The sequence below is a fragment of the Callithrix jacchus genome, chromosome 1 (genome assembly GCF_049354715.1).
Source record: "Callithrix jacchus isolate 240 chromosome 1, calJac240_pri, whole genome shotgun sequence".
Taxonomy (NCBI): domain Eukaryota; kingdom Metazoa; phylum Chordata; class Mammalia; order Primates; family Cebidae; genus Callithrix; species Callithrix jacchus.
This window is the reverse complement of record NC_133502.1, coordinates 200,559,377-200,583,222: the sequence shown is the minus strand read 5'-3', so window position 1 is coordinate 200,583,222 and position 23,846 is coordinate 200,559,377. Positions and strand designations below refer to the sequence as shown.

Here is a 23,846-nt window from a genome sequence, read left to right as displayed (position 1 = left end):
CCCGAGTAGCTGGGACTACAGGCACGCACCACCATGTCCAGCTAATTTTGTGTTTTTAGTACAGATGAGGTTTTACCATGTTGGCCAGGATAGTCTCAATCTCTTGACCTTGTGATCCGCCAGCCTCCCAAAATGTTGGGATTACAGGCATGAGCCACTGCACCCAGCCTACATTTAGTATTTCTTGTACTACAAATAATACAGTCCAGCAATTTTCATTTTAGTGGAAGTGAAGAACTTTCTTTTTAAAGGCAATGAAGTTCCCTAACTCCCTCTATCATAAGCACAGTGTTAATCAGCAATCTAAAAAATTTTCCCCCAAAAGTCTAGCTCCCTGACTGATCCTGAGTATTCAAGCCCACAATTACATACAGCTTAACGGCCTGGGACAAAAAGGATAGGCTTTTACCTGACAGGTGAGGAAGCAGACCAATACCAGAGTCAGAGAAGGTTAAGAACTATCTCTTCCAGATTTTCAAATACGGAGAGAGGAAATAAGCTTTTTCTATGTACAAAGGTCCCAGTAAATCCTCTAGATGCAACTTCCTGGACTGTATTCAACCCCGGAAGACAGATAAATAGGTAGCTTGACAGCAGTGTTAAGACCCAGAGTCATATGCTTTTTGTGGATAAAAAAGATGGGCTTAATGGACATTTCACACGAGAGAGGTTAGATAGGTAGGCCTGATTCTACTAAACTGGCAGCTGAACTGCCCAGTCATCTGTCAGGCCTCCAGATTAACATTTTAGTACACAGCCATCACCAACAAGCCAGTTGCAATGAGGAGCAGGAAATTAAGGACATGAGAGAAAAGCTTTTAGCTTTAAGTCCAGTTCTTTTTTAGAGTTTGAGGGGCTAAGAGAAGAGTCAAGAACTTGGCAAAGGCTTCTGCAGGTTTCAAAGGTGAACTCCAACAGCGATGTTGAGACTTCTTCCGAAGCTGATTAAGCCCTAGAGCTGTGGCCATAGTATGACTGGCTTAACTATGACAGGTTCAACAGCCAGAAACTAAGATTTATATGAATAGTAAGACAATGATGTAATTTTCTCATTTCCCTCCTCTTTGAAAACATTCTACTTGTAACAGGCTAAGTAGAGAAGACTCCATAAAAGGCTTTATTAACTGCTGTAAGATTAACTTCCACAACTCAGAGTCTACACTTGTGATCTCATGTACTGGGGCAGATTATAAAAAGGCATGACTTTGAAATATCGACAGTGTTAGCTCATCCTAAAGATGATTTGTAAGTATATGGTTGTCTGGTATGCTAGTATTTGATGAGTAATGCTACAGACACCACCACCACTCAACAATATTAGGTAGTGACAAAGAACCAGGCTGACTGGCTTTAAAAATGTCCTCGAGGTTTTTTTTTTTTTTTTTTTTTAATTAAAACCAAGTTTTTCCTTTGTACTCCATAGTGAATATACATAAAAGGCGAAAGCCACATATACACATACATTCAACTAAGTCACCGAAATACAAGATTCCATGCTGAGTGGTGGCAGGTTAACATCAGTGTGGACTGTGTGTACTGGGAAGAAACAAAATGCAAGCCTTACTCAATCTCTAGCCAATCAGGTATGATTGCATTACCTTGTAGTTGCATAATTTCCAAAGTGTTTTCATAAACATGGCACATAGGGGGCACTTAAACATTGACTGAATTGCACTCTGCAGCATTAACAGATTTGATCTTCAGGATACCTGGATCAGCCTGGGCAGGAAAAGCATGAATGTCCCAGTTTAAAGCACAAAGGAAATTAAAGTATAGAGAACATAAATTCTTTGCCCAGTTTTTTTTCCTTCTTCCAACTAAATCTCAGAGTATGGATTTGAATTCTGGTTTCCTAAGTCAGTACTCTACCCCTCATGTACCCTTGCATCACAAACCTACAGAAAGACAGGACACTATAGATACCTTTATGGCCAAAGAATATCAGATACCATCAGAAGAGGACCAAAGTTATCCCACCTCAGAACAAAGCCACTCGTAATTAAAAGACCAGAGTGAGGTTCTGACTTGGCACCTCTCAGGAATATCCTAAGAGTTTGCTCAAATTCGAAAGAAACAACTAAAATTATCAAGGGACTAAAAAAGCTCTCCTAAAAGATACGGACTTCTCGGTCTGTGGTTGAGAGAACGGCATAGGAGAAAGCAAACCTTGCTGAGAAAATGCTGGCAACTCAAAATTAGAGAATACCTCTTGGAGACGAGGGCCTTAAAGTTCTAATATAACATAATACAGCAGGATGTACTCATTATCCTAGAAGATGGTAGAAACTAAAACTTTAATAAAGACGCAATGGTTAAAAACTCAGAAAATGTACGTGTAAGATTTGTAAACATCAGTCTGTAAACTTTTTTTAAAAATAACCCAAATTTGAGAAGAGCAATAAAAAATTTTTTTTCATGTGATGGCATCTCAATAAGAAAAAAATAGATGCAACAATTGGAGTGAAGTGAGAGACAGTTCAAGCATATTCTCATAAACTTCCAAGGTTGGTGTGGTCTCCTGTAGATGACAGAATTCTGCTAGCATGGGTACGCTTGTGAGAAGCTGGGATTCTGAGGCTTTCCCTGAGGCTCCATGAGCTCAGGTGCCTTCCCCCACCCCCCAAACTCTGTATCCACATTCCCCCCACCCCCAAACTCTATCCACAGCACACCCCACAGTCAGGTCTGAATAACTGAGAACTGGTTTTAAGTCCTAGCTCTGTCGTCAGTGACTGGCACTGGGACCTGACAACAGGCTTTTTACCTCTGAGTCTCCATTTCTTTGGCTCCCAAAACAGACACCAACCTATGTGGCCTGTTTGACAAGGTCATGAGAAGCAAACAAAGGTATTTATCAAACTTTAAATACTGCTTATGTTATAAGCATTTTAATATAAAGGAACAAAAATGTGAACCAAAAGCATCAATCAGTGATAGGGCCAGAAAATAAAGTGAATAAGCATAGCAAGATTAGCCTCAAAGTTTAAAATGACCCAGGGCAAACTTGTAAGATTGAAGATTCAGGATTAAAATTTTAGGTTTCAAGAAAAAAGTCCCAAGAGTATTCTTTACTTGAAGGATGCTCACAACTTTTCACTGCATACACTTCAAAACCTGGCACACTAAAAGTATTGAACCAGCAAAGTTCTATCTATGACCACAAAGTTTACAGAAAACTACATGAAGAGAAATAACATGAACTTGGCCAAAGCCATTTCTGAAGGAGAATAACAGTGAAGGGGACAGACTGTATGAGAAGTCTCCCCACCTCCTCTATCTCCCCCCTCCCCCCTCCCCCCTCCCCCCCCTCCTCCCTCCCCCTCCCCCCTCTCTCCCCCTCCCCCCTCCCCCTCCCCCCTCTCTCCCCCTCCCCCCTCCCCCTCCCCCCTCCTCTCCCTCCCTCTCCCCCCCTCCTCTCCCTCCCTCTCCCCCCCTCTCCCTCCCTCTCTCCCCCTCCTCTCCCTCCCTCTCTCCCCCTCCTCTCCCTCCCTCTCCCCCTCCTCTCCCTCCCTCTCTCCCCCTCCTCTCCCTCCCTCTCTCCCCCTCCTCTCCCTCCTTCTCTCCCCCTCCCTCTCCCCCCCTCTCCCCCCTCCTCTCTTTCTCCACGCCCCCCCCACCCCGTCCTCTCTCTCTTTTGTCACATGTTAAAATCTACAATATATTTGTTCTTCATAGGCACATGGCCTCTCTGGACCTCTTTCTTCATCCATGGAATGAAAATGGTGAAATAAGTAATGTTTGACTTGAAAATTTTAAGATAGAAAAAGACCATTTTATATTCTACAGCTTATTCCCACACCTCTGTGCCTTTGTTCATGCTACTTGCTCTAATATTATTTTTCCCATTCTCTAACCAATGAACTCCTATTCAACTTTCCAAGCTGATTCAAAAGCCACTTTCAATATGAAGTCTTCCCACACATGTATACAAAACTCATAACTCTCTTTTATTAAGCTTCCATAATATTTATAAAACCTTATTCTAGTTGAGCTGTTTTTAGGCCCAGTAGATTGTGATGCCATCTAGTGTTCTTCCCTTCCTGTGGAAGGCAGAAAACATGTTATTTTAAGCTGAGAAGAAAGCTGGACACATGGTAGGTGCTCCCTAAAATATACACTGATTGCTTCTGTGTCCCACTGCATGTTAAAAGTACCTCCATCAGTAGCTTGATAAAGTCCCTGGCCATTTGTGCATTTCAGAAAGGCCTACCTGGTCTGCACAGGTCTCCATGTTGCTCTTTTTCACTGGCATAGACCTCCATGCACCAAGCATGGTATGCAAATGAGAAGAGATCTTCTATTTTAGCAGGTGGTCGAATTGCATTGTTTAGTCTCTTCAGCCACTCTTGACACTGCTCAAAGGTGGAAAACTGACACCTTTGGTGAAGTCAAACAGTATGGATGTAATCAGAAGACAGTCGAAATGAAATGTAAGAAAAGCCATTATTTCAAGAATGCCCACTTGTAGTGAAGTGGGAACTACAATCAAGAAAGCATCTGAGTCAATCAGTCATTCACATGTTCATTATCACTTACAAGAAAAATACATGTTAGCCAATAAAACAAAATATCCAAAAGAAAGAAGCTGACCATGTGGAAAATCTATTTTTTAGACTAATAGAATCTCTAAGATTCATTAATCACAATTATTACCAAAAAAATGGCTGCTATTCTTTTATGAGTAGAGTTCTACTTCTTCCATCAAAGATTTATGGTTGTCCCTCACTAAAAATGTTTAGAAAAATCCTTTTTGTTTCATAATAAGATATTAGATCAAGTTTAAAAACCACAGCATTATTTTTAGCCAGTTAGGGACTAATTTCATTATTTAGCTATTAGGACAAATCAGATCCAAAAGATAGACTGCACTGTAACTTTCGGCTATGACCACATAGAGAACAAAACAATTCTACTGTCAATTGCAATTTCAGTATATACAACTAATGAGTTAAAATAATTAGTGAAAACTAATTTATTAAAGATGGAGGCCAGGTGCAGTAGCTCACACCTATAATCCCAGCACTTTGGGAGGCTAAGGTAGGCAGATCATGAGGTCAAGAGATCAAGACCATCCTGGCCAACATGGTGAAAAGTCCCATCTCTACTAAAATTACAAAAATTAGCTGGGTGTGGTGGCGCACGCCCGTAATCCCAGCAACTCAGGAGGCTGAGTTCAAGAATCTCTTGAACTCGAGAGGCAGAAGTTACAGTGAGCTGAAATCGGGCCACTGCACTCCGGCCTAGCAACAGAGCAAGACTCCATCTAAAAGAAAATTTAAAAAAATAAAATGAAATAAATAAAGGTGTGTTTAGGCTGGGCACAGTGGCTCATGCCTGTAATCCCAGCACTTTGGGAGGCCAAGATGGGCAATCACTTGAGGTCAGGAGTTCGAGACCAGCCTGGCCAACATGTCAAACCCCCCATCTCTAATAAAAATACAAAAAAAATTAGACAGGCATGGTGGCATGCACCTGCAATCTCAGCTACTTGGGAGGCTGAGACAGGAGAATCACTTGAACCAGGGAGGTGAAGGTTGGAGTAAGCCAAGATCACACCACTGCACTCCAGCCTGGGCAACAGAGTAAGACTATCTCAAAAATAAATAAATAAAAATAAAGATTTGTTTAAATATTTGGCCTTTTTGAATGCAATGTTAAGAAAGTAAGTAATAAGTAACCTTCTTAAACTGAGTTGTAGCCAGTATCGGTCAAAAATAAGCCAAATCTCACTGACTAAAAATCAATTTTAAAAATATTTTAAAACCATGGGGTCACCTAAACCTCTCCCTTGTCCGAATCATGGTGGCTCATCAATATGCCAACACATAATGTTTACTGGCACCCCAGAACAAGAAAGAATGCAGTAAGAACTTGTGGAATTTAAGACCTCTAGACCAATTTAAAATGCACTTCAGGCGTCGTTGTTGGTTTTTTGTTTTTTGATACGGAGTCTTGTTCCGTTGCTCAGGCTGGAGTACAATGGTGTGATCTCAGCTCACTGCAACCTCTGCCTCCCAAGATCAAGTGATTCTTCTGCCTCAGCCTCCCAAGTAGCTGGGACTACAGGCACGCACCATCACATCCAGCTAATTTTTGTATTTTTAGTAGAGACAGGGTTTCGCCATGTTGGCCAGGCTGGTCTTGAGCTCCTGACCTCAAGTGATCCACCCACCTCAGCCTCCCAAAGTGCTGGGATTACAGGCATGAGCCACTGTCACAGCCTGCAACCATTATAGTTAACATCAGATAAAAATCATCAATAAATGCTAAACTTAAGGAGAAATTTTTACGAGAAGCGAGGACATTTGCATTGTCTCAAGTGCCTCCCCCACACTGTTTTTAGTTGCAAGAGAGAAAATGCAGAAATTATACTGAAACCAGATGACATATTGACTGGGATAATCAAAATTAACATCTCCAGTGAAGTACATGAACACTGTACTTCCCTATGTAATACGGTATCCTGAAAAGGACGTGACATCATATATGCAGTATTCTAGTTGGGAAAACATAACCTCAGTTTAACGGAGGAAACACTGGACAAACATAAAATGTGAAACATTCCATTAAAACAAACGACTGTATTCTACAAAATGTGAGTCGTAAGAGACAAATAGGGCTATAGAAAATGTTCCAGATTAAAGAAAGCTACAGAATCATGACAGCTAAATGGATACTGTACTGAGACAGGTGAGAGAGAATGCTATAAGAAACATTAATAGGTCATTAGGTCAACTGACAAAATTGGAAGAACATGTATAGTAGACTGGATAAAAGTATTATCAATGTAAAACTGAAAACTGATGATGCTGTAGTTATATAAGAAAATATTCCTGTTCTTAGGAAAGCACGCTAAAGTATTTTTTTTAAAGCCATGATTATGTAACAAACTGTTCAGGAAAAGAATATCTCTCTCTCTCTCTCTCTCTCTCTCTCTCTCTCACACACACACACACACACACACACACACTCTGCAAATAATAAAGCAAATGGTAAGATGTTAACAAGTCAATCTGGGTAAATGGTGTACTGATGTTCTATTTCTATTTTTGCACTTTCGTATATTTAAAATTATTTCCAAATTTAAAAAAAAACATCTTTCAACATAGCAAAGTATTCATCCTACAGATAAAATATCTTGGGCACAAACTACTCAGAAAATATTCCTAATGAGGCTAATCTTCAAAAAGTATCTTACTAAGTTACCAAACAATGGACTCATTTTTTAAAAAACATTTTCCACACTAAACAGCAACACAAACATACCACCACATACCTGATAACTTTGCAGTCTTTGCAAGTCAAATGAAGCTGAAATATATCTCGGCATTCAACACTTTCTATAAGCTGTAATGGAACCTGCAATTTAAAAAAATGAAGTCTTCTTGGTCATAAAGAAAACTGCATCAACCTTGCTTCTTCAATGTGTCCAATAAGACTAGATATATAAGGGAAAGCAACAAAAACAGAACTGCAAACTTATCTGGATCAAGAGTACTCAAGTGATTTACTGCAGAGTGAATTAGAACATCCCTTTATCTCTAAATCAGTGGTCTCAAGTCATGTCACAGCATGCGGGCAACAAAGAGGTGGTACCAACTTTGGAAGAGGAGAATCTCTCTCTCAGGTACTAAACTCTCGAGATCGAAGTACTACTTCTAGATGCTATAACTGACTATGATTTGCAATGATGCAATGACACAGAAGCTGAAGGGAACCAGAATGGTAATACTTTCTTGCTTATAGAAAAGAACTACAGATCAGAATGGCAGTGGGAGACTCTGTTGTTTGCCTCAAATGAGAGAGTGGGCTTATGGCTTTAGTGTTAGCCAATGAGGCTCCTGAAAAAGGCTAGAGGTCTAAGCTGCCTGTAGATTGCACAGAAAAGACAATGGGACAATAGCTGCTGGCCAGGCTCTCTAATAAATAGAATAGACTCAAAGATATGAAGGAGGAGGAGAAGGCCATACAGTGATCAAAGATGCTAAAACTATAACTGTGTTTGACTTGCTTCAAAAAATCAATTAGGAGTCCTGTTTGCCAAATGGGGCTTGAGGTCTGAACAAGCTAGAATGATTCCTCCCTGTCATTCTGGTCTGCAGACTCTACTGGACACAGAATTATGTAAAACAGCAGACAGATAAAAGGGAGACACATAGAAGTCGAAGCATCCAGACAGGGTGCCAAATCTTGAGGGAAATATGAGGATCCTCCTCCTATCCCTCGAATCATCCTGATTCAACCCCTGGCTTCAAAAAGCAATTTCTAGACTTTCAATGAAAACCTGGTAAAATAATAGCGAATACTCTTACTCCTTGAAAAAGGAGTGGGCCATCTTCCTTTTACACTGCATCAAGCCTAGCCAAAATGTGTCTCTGGAAGTTGCAAATAGCATTCCAACAATTTGTGTTAGTATGCAAAGAGGAAGGCAGTCGCCTCCAATGCTGACAGGAACAAGAATGCTGTCTGCACAGAATGGCCCTCGTGTTTGAGCCAGTTTCAGGAACAAGACTCCTGCAAACTCTGCCCCACCACAGAGCTCCTAGTCAGCACAGAACTCTCAGAACGAGGATGCAGGGATTCAAAAGAAGCCCAGTGTTGGACAAAGAAACAAAATGGGGCAGGGGTTAAAGAAGAGAAGAAAGCAAAATAATATTACTCAGATAAATGACTGGGAGTTTCGACCTTATGACTGAAGTCTTCTTGCTTTTAAGTCTACAATCTATAAAAATTCCCTTACAATGTAATAGTACTGTGCATCAGAGGAAAAACTAAGAAATCTTGCCTATGTTCTAAGAACAAAAGGAGCTTCTGGCCCTCTGTTTTGTTCAAGTCCTTAACCCCAAGGTGCTGTGAGAAACTGCAGCTGATACAGCTAAGAATTATTCCAAGACCTGTGCATCTAAGAAGGAAAAAACAAAACAAAACAAGAAACAATTTATCATTACAGATAAACTGTAAAAAAGAAATGCTGAGATTAAGTTAAAGATGAGAAGACAACATTGCTTTGTTCTCAGGCCAGTCCTCCGGGTGGTCTGTAACAGACTCTTATTGCCTTTTATTTTGTAGTACTCCTGCTAACTACCTTAACTCTCTATATCCCCCCAAAATGTGGCTGCCAGACTGGCAATTAAGAGGCCTGAGGTCTAGTCTCAATTTTCTAAAATTTTACCAATTAAAATTCTGCCAGCTTCATTAGGCAAGTCTCCAGTCTTCCCATGTGTCCCCAACCTCTGCTTTCTGAACCTTGGTCACAACTAAGGAAATCTCAGGCATGGGGCCTGTGAAGAGTCTGGGATAGGATTAGAGAGAGCTTTGCAAATCCACATGGAGAGGCTGCTCTTTCGGCAGTCACCTGCATCCTAAGTCCCCTGCAATTGACTTTCTTTACGAACAGAAGACATGAAAACCAGCTAATGCTCTTAGCAGCTGCTGGGGGAAATGGATTAGCCTTTGCTACTTTGCTACAAACAGGTAAGTTTTACATCCTTATTACTAAACCAGACCCCAATGGCCTGTGCCCAAACTTAATGGAATAAAATTATCTCAGAGCATGCAAAACATTTGCTACCTAAAATTCAGGCAATATATACATATTTTCTGTATTTTAACATAGTAAATTTAAGAAAGAAGAATTAAAATGTTGGTTCTGTGTGTTCAAATCAGATTGCAGATATTAGCAAGTCACCAAAAACAACCATGTGTACACAAATCTCAGATATGGAGAACAGCAGATTTTAATATTCATGCAGACTGTCACATGCAGGGAAGTTCAATATGCAGCAAGAGTAGGGACATATAAAAGAGAAACACCTGTTGTTATAACAAGTATCTCCCTTTTCTTCTCTTTTCTACCCCAGTGTTTTCCTTCAGCACTCCCTCCAGACTGCCTCTTCTAAAAGGCAGAATTGGCCTTTTCCTCTTCATACCTCCATCCAAAACACACCATTTCTCTACTTTCTTAAGGCCCATTCCATTGCTTTAGGTTCCTCAAAATTCCTCACATATGAAAAGGAACTCTTACCATTTCTGAAACTAGAGGTATCCTATATTCAACCTCAAAACCAAATTATAGATTCAAGAGCCAGTCCATTTTTCAGCCCAGGAAGGTTAAACGACTACACTATAAGCTAGTAGAGTAGTAAAGTCAGGACCAGAATCCATGTCTGTCCTCCAGTCTGGGCTCCTTCCACCATACATGGTGTGCCTTTCTTTCCTCCCCTACACTTGGACTTCTTTTCCATATAAGCTCTACTTTAGTTTTGCTTTCACAAATAAGTAGCTTCTCCACCAGGGATCTTCAAGAGGAAAATAGTTTAAATCAAAATTCCTCAAAGGCAATTCCATTTGTAGAAAAGTAGCAAGAAATCTAAACTCACTTTCAAATCATCTCAAACCTACTGATTCGATGTCTTGTAGCAACTCATTTTCTTTCTGCTCTTCTCTCTGCTAACTTCACCTGCCAGGTGCTTTTCCTAATATAAATTTCACCAAACTCGTGCTAAAACAATGCATCAAACACATTCGGTGCTATAACCAATTCCTCAAAAGCCAAAAGTTACATCACAGACACCAACACCCTTAAGAGCATCAATCCAAATAAAAGCAGAAAAGCAGTGGTTTAAAAATTTAACACACATGCACAGGTATGTCCCATAATACTGTCACATTCCAGAGGGAATCTGATGTCATCATACCATACTGTATTTACCTCTTCAATTCATTCTGGGTGTGTGGGCATACATGTGCATTATTTTTAAGCATGAGAATTTAGAGTGGGATAATTTCTACCTTTTTAAAAACAAATGCCCTTTTTATAGCCTGAATGGGAAGTACTAATCTTGTGCTTGTACACATGAAGTTAAAATGGCAGTAACAGTAAAAATAAAGCAAGAAATGAGTCTAAATCTATAATCTGTAATAAAATGGAATATCTGGGCACATAATTTTTTCAATCAAAAACTAATCAAGGCTGGGAACAATGGCTCATGTCTATTATCCCAGCACTTTGGGAGGCTAAGGCAGAAGGATCACTTGAGCCCAGGAGTTCAAGATTGGCCTGGGCAAAATGGCAAAATCCTGTCTCTACAAAAAAAAAAAAAAAGAAAAGAAAAGAAAGAAAGAGAGAAAGAGAAAGAAAGAGAGAGAGAGAGAAAGAGAGAAAGAGAAAGAGAGAGAGAGAAAGAATAAACGAACGAACGAACAAACGAACGAACGAACGAAATTGTGCATAGTGGCTCACATCTATAATCTCAGCATTTTAGGAGGCCAAGGTTGGTGGACTGCTTGAGCCCAGGAGTTTGAAAGCAGCCTGGGCAACACAGACACCATCTCTACAAAAAATATAATTAAATTAACTGAATATGGTGGCACCTGTCTGTAGTCCCAGCTATTCAGAAGCCTGAGGTGAGAGGATCACCTGAAAACAGGAAGGTGAGACCATGATGGCGTCACTGCACTCCAGCCTGGGCGACAGAGTAAGACCATATCTCAAAAAAAAACAAACAACAACAGAAAACCCACTAAGCACCAGAAGAAGACTGTCATTGGTTTAAGATTCAAACTCTATTACTCACCTTTGACAATTTACAAGCCTCCAGCACTAGTTTCAGAGGCTCACACTGTTACATGAATGCTAGCCCAAACTGTATTAAGTGTTAACAGTAATCTCTTTTGCAGCAGGGCATGGTGGCTAACACCTGTAGTCCCAACACCTGAGATGCTGAGGTGGGAGGATAACTTGAGCCAAGGAGTCTAAGGCTGCAGTGAGCCGAGACTGTGCTACTGAACTCAGTCTGGGAGACAGCATGAAACTCCAACTCCCCCGCCCCCCCCCAAAAAAAAAAACAAAAAACAAACTAGTTTTGATTTTACAAATTATTTCTAATAGAAACTTGATCTACATTTTTCTGAAGGTCACAATTCCATCTGCTTATGTACAAACTGTAGGTCTTTTTCCTTACCTTATAAATTATTCTCATAGTAGCATACAACTAGAGTTTTGTCCAGTAAGAGAAAAAAGACTCATGCAAAGGGGAAACATTCTGCTGATATGCAAGGTGAGCACGTAACATTCAAAACCAATTTGCTCCAAGCACAGGTACAGCAACCGCCTAGGATTCTCATGCTACTTACTGGGATTTCAGAAGCAGCAGATTGAGAAGCAGTCTATTAAATTACATACACACACAAAAAAAAACACTTTTAAATTCCACTTGAACACTTGTTTATAAATTATCTAAGCTTCAAAGAACTATGTCTGTAAATATATAATAATTATTTGGGAAAGGCACACAACAGGAGCAATTCATACCTTAAATGCTACCCATGAACTCTACTACAGAGATTCTTTACCACAGGAACTGGAACTTGATATTCAGTGAATATGTGAATTAAGGTAATGATGTTTATGGTATCAAAATCTACAGACACATTTTATTCAATGTGCTATGAAATTAAAAGGGAATATATGATATCAGGTAGCTAATTAAAACTTAATGGTAAGTCATTTTCTAAAGTGCTAAGTATTTTGACTTAAGTAAATAAAATGATGCAAACTGGGAGCATGCCACAACATATACCGGTACATTTGGGCTTTGATGGTTTAAATGTGTTTAATTTAGATAAAAATAACCTTTAAGGGAGGCCTCCTGATACAACATTTTATTGAAATGTACATATTTTATTGAAATACTTATCTGCTGAAGTTTGGACAATACCACTACCAACTATCTGATCTCCATCCAGGACCTGATGCAGGAGGAATCCTTATTTCCTAAGTAACCCCAGGTTTCAGGTTCCAGGAATCTTAGCACTAACTGTGATCAAATTATTTTTATGGAGGAGTTTTAGTCTCTCTCAATCCGAAATTTTTAAAGTCACTGCAATCATTTTTCTGTACAAAGCCATTATCTTGAGCTTTTTGGTTTTGGTTTTTGTTTTTTTTAAGAGAGCGTCTCCCTCTGTCGTCCAGGCTGGAGTGCAATGGTGTGATCTCAGCTCACTGCAACCTCTGCCTCCTGGGTTCAAGCGATTCTCCTGTCTCAGCTTCCCGAGTAGCTGCAGTTACAGGCATGTACCACCATGCCCAGCTTATTTTTGTATTTTAGTAGAGACGGGGTTTCACCATTTTGGCCAGGCTGGGCTCGAACTCCCAACCTCGTGTGATCCGCCTGCCTTAGCCTTCCAAACTGCTGGGATTACAGGCATGTGCCGCTATGCCTGGCCTACCCTGAACTTTTTAAGTAACATGTAGGCTGTATACCTTAAGAGGGTTATAATGATAATGGAGAAAACACTTTCAGGTTAAGAAAATGGATCAAAAGAAAGAACAGTGACAAATTTCCTTAAGTATTATATCTTAATCACAGTGGGGGAACCAACAATTCCAGTCAACAACCTACTCACACAGTTACCCTTAGAAACAATTCAGACACAGCCTATTCATAGAAATGTACTGTTTTAAAATAAGCTTTAAACCCAAAAGGGGGGAAAGGATCTAATGCCCACTTCAAACGCATATTAATTTCAATTCATTTAACATTTACTGAATATAGTGGTACCAGGTGACATGCTGGATCTTGAAGATACAAAAATTACAACCTATTTGGTATATGTTGTAAAAGAATGTCCCAGATATAGAAGACATGAGAAAGAGTATAACTGTCATAGAGGGAACTGGGACTAAGAGGCTTCACAGAAGAAGTTATCATCTGAACTAAATTTTGGCAGATGAAGAGAAGTTCCTGGGCAGAAAAGAAAAGAGAACACAGAGGTGTGAGGTATGGCTGAATAGTACAAGGAGGCTGCTTTTACAAGTTAAAAAAAAAAAAAAAAGAGAGAATGGGGAAAGGAGGGAAGTTGACAGCGTGGTAGGGACCAAACAGCCTCATGCTGTGCTAAATAATTTGATCTTCATCAGAGAAGTAGTGAAGAAACACTGAAGGGCTTTAAGCTGATAGATGATATGATCAGTTTCATGCTTTCTTTCCAGCAGACCTTATTCCCAAATAGATCTACAAATAGTCTCTGAAATATCTGGCCATCAACCAACAAAATGATAAATACAGGATGATATAAGAAAATGCAATGATATCAAACTCTGTCGGAGTCTCACTCTGTCTCCCAGGCTGGAGTGCAGTAGTGCGAATCTTGGCTCACTGTAACGTCTGCCTCCCGGGTTCAAATGATTCTCCTGCCTCAGCCTCCTGAGTAGCTGGGACTACAGGCACGCGCCACCACGCCCTGCTAATTTTTCTGTTTTTAGTAGGGACGGGGTTTCACCATGTTGGCCAGGCTGGTCTCATACTCCTGACTTTGTGATCCGCCCCCTTGGCCTCCCAAAGTGCTGGGATTACAAGCGTAAGCCACCACGCCTGGCCCGCAATTTAATTATAATTTATTCCAGGCATTCAAACACTGAAAGAACACAAAGTTTAATTGGGAAGTTCTACTAAACATTACTATAATCACTTCCACAGCAGCTGGTTGGGAATTTTCAGTTGCTGAGATTTTATAGGTGTTTCCCCCCTTGCCCCTCCCCATCACTGCTACTCAAATCTAAGTGGACCCTTCTGAACAAAGTGCTACATAGTATGAAAGAACAGCATTGCCTCTTTCCTTAATGAATCTGGTGTGTATCTTTAGCTGACAGAAAACTGATATAACTGCCATAATCATGGCCCAAATCTAGAAGCCAGAAGGGATTAAGGCCAAAACTGCTCCTGGACATAAATGCTTAAATACAAAGCCAGAATGATAACAAGAAATAAATGTCAAATACCAAAAAATAAAAAAAAAAACAGCCAATGAGTCTTTTTTCTTTCAGAACTGCTGAGTAAAACAAATGAACTTAATAGATTTCAAAGAATCCCAAAATAGAATCTGCATGAAATTATAGTCCTCAGCTGTTTTAACATGTCATAATACATTTTTCTGTGCTATAAGTGAAGTGTAGAACGCCACCACACTGGCAAATATAGAAGGAAGAAGGCATTTTGTGTAAGTACATAAATTTTTAGGCCTTTGTTGGTTTCATTTAAGACTAAAGATAGCAGAGCACTGGAAGAAACAGTTCACTGAGAGGACATTCATAAATGAAAAGGATAAATGTACTCTTGAGAATCAAGAGCCTTCCTTTATTTCCGTAACACATAGTCCATTATGCAAATAAACATTATACTTAAAATCTATACTTATACCACCAAGAAGTCATCAGAGTAACTTCATGCTGAAATGAGAGTCTGCAGTGAGCTCAAAGTACATCTCATCATTTGACATTAAGGCCCAGGGAATTATCTCAACTCAGGCTATTGGTAACTACTGAAGATTGAGGAATAAAAGCCTATTCAGCCTTTATACCTTTATAAAGCTTAATGATACAGCATTACCTAGCACACATCATTCACTGTTAACTAAACAATGGACACCTCAGCTGACAACTACACACAACATTTTAAATCAAGCATAAGAGTTGCTCGCTAACCTTGAGTGCTAAATTAAGTGAGAAAAGCAAAGCACACAATGCTTTTACTCCCAATTATGTATGCCTCTCCTTTCTTTGAGAACATTACGTTTTGCTACTTCCTTTGTCCATCTATCTTAGAGGGAGAACAGTTGGTAATCACTTACATTAACAAGAGACTCCTTGAACTTGATGTGAAGTCTGTAATTTGAAAGGGCAATGATGGCATCCTCCGCTCGGCCCACAAACTCTGTGCTCTCTCCATGAAGTTCAAGGAAAGGAACCTTTGAAATGGAAGAAACCCTTCAGATTTCTGAAGCAGTTAAAAAAAAAAAAAAGGCTTCAAACATCAGTTAGCTAAATGGATGGTAAATCCTCTGCCACTGAAGTTGAAAACACAGAACATAAGTACGTAAGGAAACTAAAGAGGAGGGGTTTATATTCACTTAATTCAAATGTATCTAGTTACTCAAATTCGGAACTACTAAAGGAATGACACAGAGAAGATCATCTTAAATAGTGGGTTCTCAGGAAATAAGTCTTGCTAAAATGAGACTTTTTCAGCTTGCATTTCTACTACACGTATGATTTAAGAAAAAAATAGGCTGGGCACTGTGGCTCACGCCCGTAATCCCAGCACTTTGGGAGGCCAAGGTGGGTGCATCTTAAGGTCAAGAGGTCAAGACCATCCTGGCCAACATGGTGAAAGCCTGTGTCTACTAACAACACAAAAATTAGCTGGATGTGGTGGCACATGCCTATAGTCCCAGCTACTCAGGAGACTGAGGCAGGAGAATTGCTTGAACCTGGGAGGCAGAGGTTGCAGTGAGCCGAGGTCATGCCACTGCACTCCAGTCTTGAGAGAGCTAGACTCTGTCTCAAAAAAAAAAAAAAAATGATATACACACACACAGAAGTACATTACACTTCAATCCATTAACTCTGCTATACAGTTAATCCTAAATAAATATGTTACATTTAAAAGTGGTCTGTAATTACCTGAAGATTCTCATCCTCTCGGATCAGCTGCTTCCTAGGAAAGATCTGATTGGCCTGGATACACTCAAGGCTGTGCTGAGTCTCTTCATCCTGGAAAAGTCCAAAACCCTAAAATAATTTCAAAGCTTCTAGTCATCCGTATGTGTTTTTTCTGCCATGTCTACTAGCATAATCACAAAGTACAAGATCAAGATGAACAGGCAGAAAAGCTCAAGGAAACAATACTCAAAAAGTGTTTTATCCAATACATCAGGTACATCTAGTCCGAAAGCACATTGATGCAAAAAAAAAAAAGTCAAAGAGGTTAGAATATTTCTATTAGGCACTAACAGGTTGTTAATACCTTTTTTTAGAGACAGAGTCTCACTCTGTCACCCAGGCAGTGGTACAATCTCGGCTCACTGTAATCTCAGCCTCCCGAGTTCAATCAGTTCTCCTGCCTCAGCCTCCTGAGTAGCTGGGACTATAGTTGCATGCCACAACGCCTAGCTAGTATTTTTGTAGAGACAGGGTTTTGCCATGTTGGCCAGGCTGATCTCCAACTCCTGAACTCAGGTGATCCAGCTGCCTCAGCTTCCCAAAATGCTGAGATAACAAGTATGAGCCACTATGCCCAGCCCTACATAACGTTTAAGAGAAACCAAGATATAATGCTTTTTTCTCTTTAAGTTATGATCTTAAATTCTTTGAGAAATACATACTGAAATATTTAAAAATGAAAGGTGACATTTGAAATTTGCTTCAAAATAACTGGGGCAGGAGTAAGGAGGAAGTCGGACATGAGTGCAATAGGACTATCTACGAATTAATAATTCATGAAACTGGGTAAGTGTGAGTTTATTATCTATATCATTGTGTCTACTCTGGTTATATGTGAAATTTTCATAATAGAAAGCTTGAAAACAATTTCTAAGAAAAAGTATGCTTAAGAACTACATTTCCCAAGTCGAATATCTATGAAAGACTATCTTTCATTTATTCTGCCTTATATTACAAAATAGATTTCTGTTAAGACAACTTCAAAAAGCATAGCAATAAATTCTCATCTAGATGGCACATAAATTATTTGTATTAAAAGTAATATTTTGCATTATGAATTTTTATGGTATAGGAAGACATTAGAGAAATGTCATCTATTAGAAAGCCTGACTAAATTATAATAGAATCTGTTTATATTGAAACTTATTTTTTAAGTCAGGGTTTTGTTCTGTCACCCAGGTTGGAGTACAGCAACACAATCACAGCTAACTGTAACCTCCAACTCCTGGGCTCAAGTGATCCTCCAGCCTTAGCCTCCCAGGTAACTGAGACCACAGGCGCACACCACCATGCCAGGCTAATTTTTTTATTTTTAGTACAGACAAGGTCTCATTATGTTACCCAGGTTGGTCTCAAACTCCTGGGCTCAAGTGATCCTTCCACTGTAGCCTCCCAAAGTGCTGGAATTACAGACCTGAGTCACCAAGCCCGACCCTACAAAGCAATTTTTAAAAGAGCAAAAGCTACATCATGTTCAGCTGACAGCATTAAGAATTATAACAAGTGGTTACTGGTCACTTCCGTATACACTACTTAACACAATTCCAATAATTTTGTAAATCCTCCCACCGAAAGAGCTTTTCTTCTTATCTATAAACAACACTTAAGGTTTTACTAACAGCAATCATAATCATAAAATGGTAATACTCTACTAGTATTCTTCTCAAAAGGAAGTCCACAGAATCTGAGATGCTTACAGGGGTCCTGTGAGGTAAAAACCTTCCCAATAATAAGATATTATTTGCCTTTCTTCACTGTATTGCCATCTACACTAATAGTGAAAAAAATAACTGGTAGGTAAAACTGCTGGTACATTAGCACAATCGAGGCTGTGGTACCAATTTCCTAAGAATGACCCTGATAAAGAGATACTATAAATTCTATTTATTAAATCCTTACCCTTAAGTAGAAGTCTGTTTTACAGAGGAAATAAAAATAAAACACCTCTGGTGCATGGTGCAGTATTATGGTGTCATAAAGTAAAGCACTTGTACAAATGTCTCAATTAGATGGACTAGCCTTTTTTTTTTCCACTAAATACCATTCTTAACTGGAAGAACAACTGATAGAAAAAATATGATAATGCAGACTTGGGCATCTGGCAGATCTTTTTCCCAAAAGACAGTATTACGAAAAAAACAATAACAAAAGATAGTATTAGATGCCAATAATAAAGCTTTTGTGCTAAAATTAGATTTTGGAAAACCTGTCAACTCCCACCATGAACTTTAAAGCTTCCCAATACTTAGGACTTTTAACATTAAAGTGGAGATATTACCAAGTGTGATTTAAAAAACTATAATAAAATGTCAATTTTTAAAGATCTGCCTCATTCAATGAACCCATTATTTTCCTAATGACCAATGCATGATGTTACAAAATCGTAAGTGGATAAAGATTCACTCAAAGTGAAAGACCAATGGTTTTAATGTAATATAATATAAAAAGTTCACTGATACGATTTCAGATTCTACATTGCAACGAACCTTTAAAGAACCACCACTGGGTAGGCATGGTGGCTCATGCCTGTAATCACAGCACTTTGGGGGAGCTACAGTGCCTGTAATCTCAGCACTTTGGGGGGCCACGGTGAACAGATCGCTTGAGCCCAGGAGTTTAAGACCAGCCTGCGCAACACGGTGAAACCCCCTCTACAAAAAATAGAGAAATTAGCTGGGCACAGTGGCACGCATCTGTAGTCCCAGATACTGAAGAGGCTGAGGTGGGAGGATCACCTGCACCTGAGGAGGTAGAGGCTACAGTGAGCTGTGATTGCATCACTACACTCCAGCCTGGGCAACAGAGCAAGACCCTGTCTCAAAAACAAACAACAACAACAAAACACCAATTATCAAGTTTTGGTGTAGTATTAAAGAAAAATAAATTATCTGGGAAAATTAAAATTCTCTTCCTTTTGTAATTACTTTTCTAACTACATATCTGCCTGAGGCTGCATTTTCTTCATATATTTCAAAGAAAACACTAACAGACAATGCAGAAGTAGATAAGAGAATCCAGCTGTCATCTATTAAGCCAAGTATTAGAGATTTGCAGAAATGTTAACGCTATTCTTTATACTAATTATCTTTGGATGAGGAAAAAATAGTTATTTTTCATCAAAAAATGTTATTTATGCTTCCATATAATTGGTTTTTTACTTTTAAATGAATTTATAACCATTTTAAATATTTCTCAGTTTCAATTTCTAATATGGTATAAATAGACATAACCCACAAAAACCCTCTTAGAAGTACCTCAATAATTTAAGAATGTAAAAAGAGGTCTGAAGACCAAAGAGTTTCAGAGCTGCTTCTCTACCATACTCTAACACTAAATACCAATTAAAGCTGCTTCACTCCAAAAGTCAGGCTACTCCTAAAACTATTCTCCTAGTGCTAATAAATAATCTATGAAAGAATAATCTACTAAAGGTGAGCCATGATTACACCACTGCACTCCAGCCTGGGTGACAGAGTGAGATCCTGTCTCCAAAAAGAGAGACAGAATGAAAGATGTGAAGAACACTGAATTTAGGGAGATGTTTCTCATAAACCAATAGGGGATAGTAAGGAAACGCTAAATAAACATGAAGGGAAGCAAAATCTTACATAAAAGTATACTTTTAACATATCTGCTCACTATCACATTAACTAGCCTTTTACCTCACATAAATGTGTAAGGCCTAAACTTTTATTTTCTGTAAGGTCATTTTACAGAGGTACCTAATTAAGGGATTCCTTGACCTAGTTTTCTGTTGACTTTTAGCACAGAACTGAAATAACAGCAGCCTTTTAAAGAACAAAAAGAAGCCATTTACCTATTCACTCTTGCTGGCACACTCACCAGGGTGCTAATCTAGACCAATATATATCACCAAAGTAGCTACTGAAAACTAAACATGGGATGATTTTCAACACAAAACAACTGAGAATTGGGCCAGCAAGGCAAGAACATAAAGTACTTATTTTTCATAAACCAATGCTTTTTAAAAGCTACTATCTCAGTTCACATGAGATAAAGTTCATGTGAACTTTCTTTTAATTTTGTAAAGCTTTAATTCTGTAAAGCTTCACAACTTTTCTCCCCTTATACACAAAAATACATTTAATCCCCAAGGACTTACCATTAGGACTGATTGAATCTAAAGGACCAGTTATCCCACATGGCTAAACAGTTGAATTTAACAGTTGAATTAGCCTGAATTTATTACAGTTTCTGTGAGTTTCATAAGTGGAGGAGGAGGCCAAACTGGAGATGGTTAATAACATTAGAAGTTTTGGAAGGAGACAAATCAGGAAATGTTGGTCTGGTAGGAGTTTTGGAAACAAATTTCTCCTAGGCTATAAAAGCAGTAACTTTAATAAGAGAGACGTATTCCATGTCTTCAATTTCCTGGTATTGCTGAGGAACACCAAGCACTGTGGCATGTGGCACTTCATAGTGTCCACCCACCTCCATAAAGTCAGTTGGGTCATCTACAAAATACTGAAAAAGGGCCAGTAGTTCCAGGCTAGTTTCTGCTATTGGCTAAACTCTGCAGTTAAGAGAGGAAAGTACACACCTCAGAGCAGAAGTCAACAATAGAGATGAATATTTGAAGTACATAGAAAAGGCTGGTTACGGTGGCTCACACCTGTAATCCCAGCACTTTGGGAGGCTGCGGCGGTTGAGTCACCTGAGGTCAGGAGTTCAAAACCAGCCTGACCAACATGGAGAAACCCCATTTTTACTAACATACAAAAATTAGCTGGGGATGGTGGCGTACGCCTGTAATCTCAGCTACTTGGGAGGCTAAGGCAAGAGAATTGCTTGAACCCAGGATGTGGAGTTTGCAGTGAGCAAGATCATGCCATTGCTCTCCAGCCTGGGCAACAAGAGTGAAATCCATTTCAAAAATAATAATAGAGTACATGCAAAGGAGAGACTGATGACCAATTAATCCTATTAACTGAATTCATGTCTAGTGTTTCTGTTTGCAAAGCACAGAAGTGAAAATAATTACCAGTCCTGGTGTCATTTCCAATCATATCTTAAGGCTGGTAATAAAAGATAAAAAATACATTTCCCTTAATAAAATGCTTGGGATTACTGCCAAAGGGGTGGGGGCAAAGAAGTCAAATGAAACAAGAATAGTGACAAATTTATGATTACTGCAGCTTAATTATGTGTATTATGAGTGCACTGTACTCTTCTTCTCTCTGCATAGGCTTGAGATTTTCCACAATAAAACATGAAAATATATTTTGCTAATGCTTAACCTCTCAAAGACAGACTCCAATCTCATTTAAGAACCTTTTACTGTAATCCCAGCACTTTGGGAGGCCGAGGCGGGTGGATCACAAGGTCAACAGATTGAGACCATCCTGGTCAACATAGTGAAATCCCGTCTCTAATAAAAATACAAAAAAAATTAGCTGGGCACGGTGGCGTGTGCCTGTAATCCCAGCTACTCAGGAGGCTGAGGCAGGAGAATTGCCTGAACCCAGGAGGCGGAGGTGGTGAGCCGAGATCGCACCATTGCACTTCAGCCTGGGTAACAAGAGGGAAACTCCGTCTCAAAAAAAAAAAAAAAAAAAAAAAGAACCTTTAAGAGTATAAAAAAACAAGGGAAAATGTTACATACTTTAAGTGCTTCAATACAGTATATAATTAAAATCAATGGTTCAACAACATGCAAAATGTTATGTAGCTAGTAAAATGATCATTAGGAATCCAAGGAATTAACATGGGAGAATGTTTAATTCATTTAGAGAACTAAGCAAAATAGAAACTTATTTTATCATTCTAACTATATAAAATATATATATATGAGACATGAACTAGTTAGAAAGGAATATAACCAGACAGCCATGTTGGCTCACGCCTGTAATCTCAGCACTTTGAGAGGCTGAAGCAGGTGGATCACCTGAGGTCAGGAGTTCAAGACCAGCCTGGCCAACATGGCAAAACCCCATCTCTACTGAAAATACAAAAATTAGCCAGGCATGGTGGCAAGCACCTGTAATTCCAGTTACTCGGGAGGCTGAGGCACAAGAATCACTTGAACCCAGTAAGCGGAGGTTGCAGTGAGCCCAGATTGCACCACTGCACTCCAGCCTGGATGACAGAGTAAGACACTTTCTCAAAAGTAAAAGGAATATAACCATGGGTTCTGGTGGTAGAATTATAAATGAGAATTTGTAAAAACTTGTTATACTACTTTATGAGAAAATTACACAAATACAAAAGATACATATATAGCCATGCTACTCCCCAACTAGTACACACACAAGTAACTCCTCAGCGTTGTCTACAGCACCAGGCCATGGAGAACACCAGGGAGACTCTGCTAGGCACCAGAGAGAGCCCAGCAGGACCAGGAAGAGGACCACACTGCCACTAGCTATGTGGTATACAATGAAGGACAACCCCTCAACACAGAACAGAGCTGCTTTCATAAGCCTCATTTGTTATTCATTAGCACTGGCTAAAATACTAGACAAGCACTTTTTCAATTCATTAAAAATTCTGTGGGAAAACCAATAAAATAAAATATAATCAAGAAAATAACAGCATATGTTCATCAATGTTTAGGTATAAATCATAAAGTTGTAATGCCCATAAAGAAAAAACTGGCATGCCTTTAAGATAAATGGAGTTACCTTTCTCTTTCTTTTAACGTGACATTTCTGTACAACTAGTTTGTTTTGTTTTACTTTTTAATTTTGAAAAGTATTTTCCATACATGGCCCTAATGAAGCTTGAAATTAACACAGCCTTTTCAATTCCTTCTCTGTGCATCAGCATAAAACAGTTTGGATCTAGGAAACATCACAAGGTAGAAGGACAATATTACAGAGGACCATTTTTTTTTTAGGCCTTGAAGCACTGTTTACATTTCCTCAGGATTGATGAAAATATGGCTGGCTTGTTGCTCCATCTTCTCTGCTTGAGCTGAACCCGAAATGGTCTGTAAATCATTGAACTGTCCGTGTTAAATTCTTTTTCTGGTTAAAGATACAGGAGGGGGTGTGCAGGGCTGCTCCACCTACTATGGGATCAAAATACTGCCTTAAAGAGACAGAAAAGGGAAGGTAGGGAATTGCTTCTAAACAGAAAGATAAATTCATAAAGCATATACGCTATGTGAAGTCATGCATATGTTAATTAGCTTGATTTAGCCATTCTACAATGTATACATATTTCAAAACATTATATTGTACACAATATATAATTTGTCAATGTTTTTAAAATTTTAAATGTGCAGATGACTATCTTACAATTTGTCTACACACACACACACACACAAACACACACACACACACACACACACAGTTTTCACTACACGCTACTTCCTAGAAAAGGA

At 39.1% G+C, this 23,846-nt stretch overlaps 1 protein-coding gene across 50 annotated transcripts in view; it reads right to left on the bottom strand.

The window, feature by feature from the left end:
* The window catches only part of MTMR3 (myotubularin related protein 3), a 132,030-nt gene that overhangs the window by 32,838 nt on the left and 75,346 nt on the right, over positions 1-23,846 (bottom strand). For 27 of the 50 annotated variants that reach the window (XM_078337891.1, XM_078337914.1, XM_078337890.1 and 24 more), the window contains 4 exons: positions 16,463-16,552; positions 15,631-15,747; positions 7,277-7,359; positions 4,211-4,377 (listed from right to left, as the gene is read on the bottom strand). In XM_078337891.1, coding sequence (XP_078194017.1) covers positions 4,211-4,377; positions 7,277-7,359; positions 15,631-15,747; positions 16,463-16,552 — 457 coding nt within the window. Of the gene's footprint in view, positions 1-4,210; positions 4,378-7,276; positions 7,360-12,135; positions 12,169-15,630; positions 15,748-16,462; positions 16,571-23,846 lie in introns of all 50 variants that reach the window. The other 23 variants (XM_078337825.1, XM_078337822.1, XM_035269069.3 and 20 more) reach the window with 3 other exon arrangements.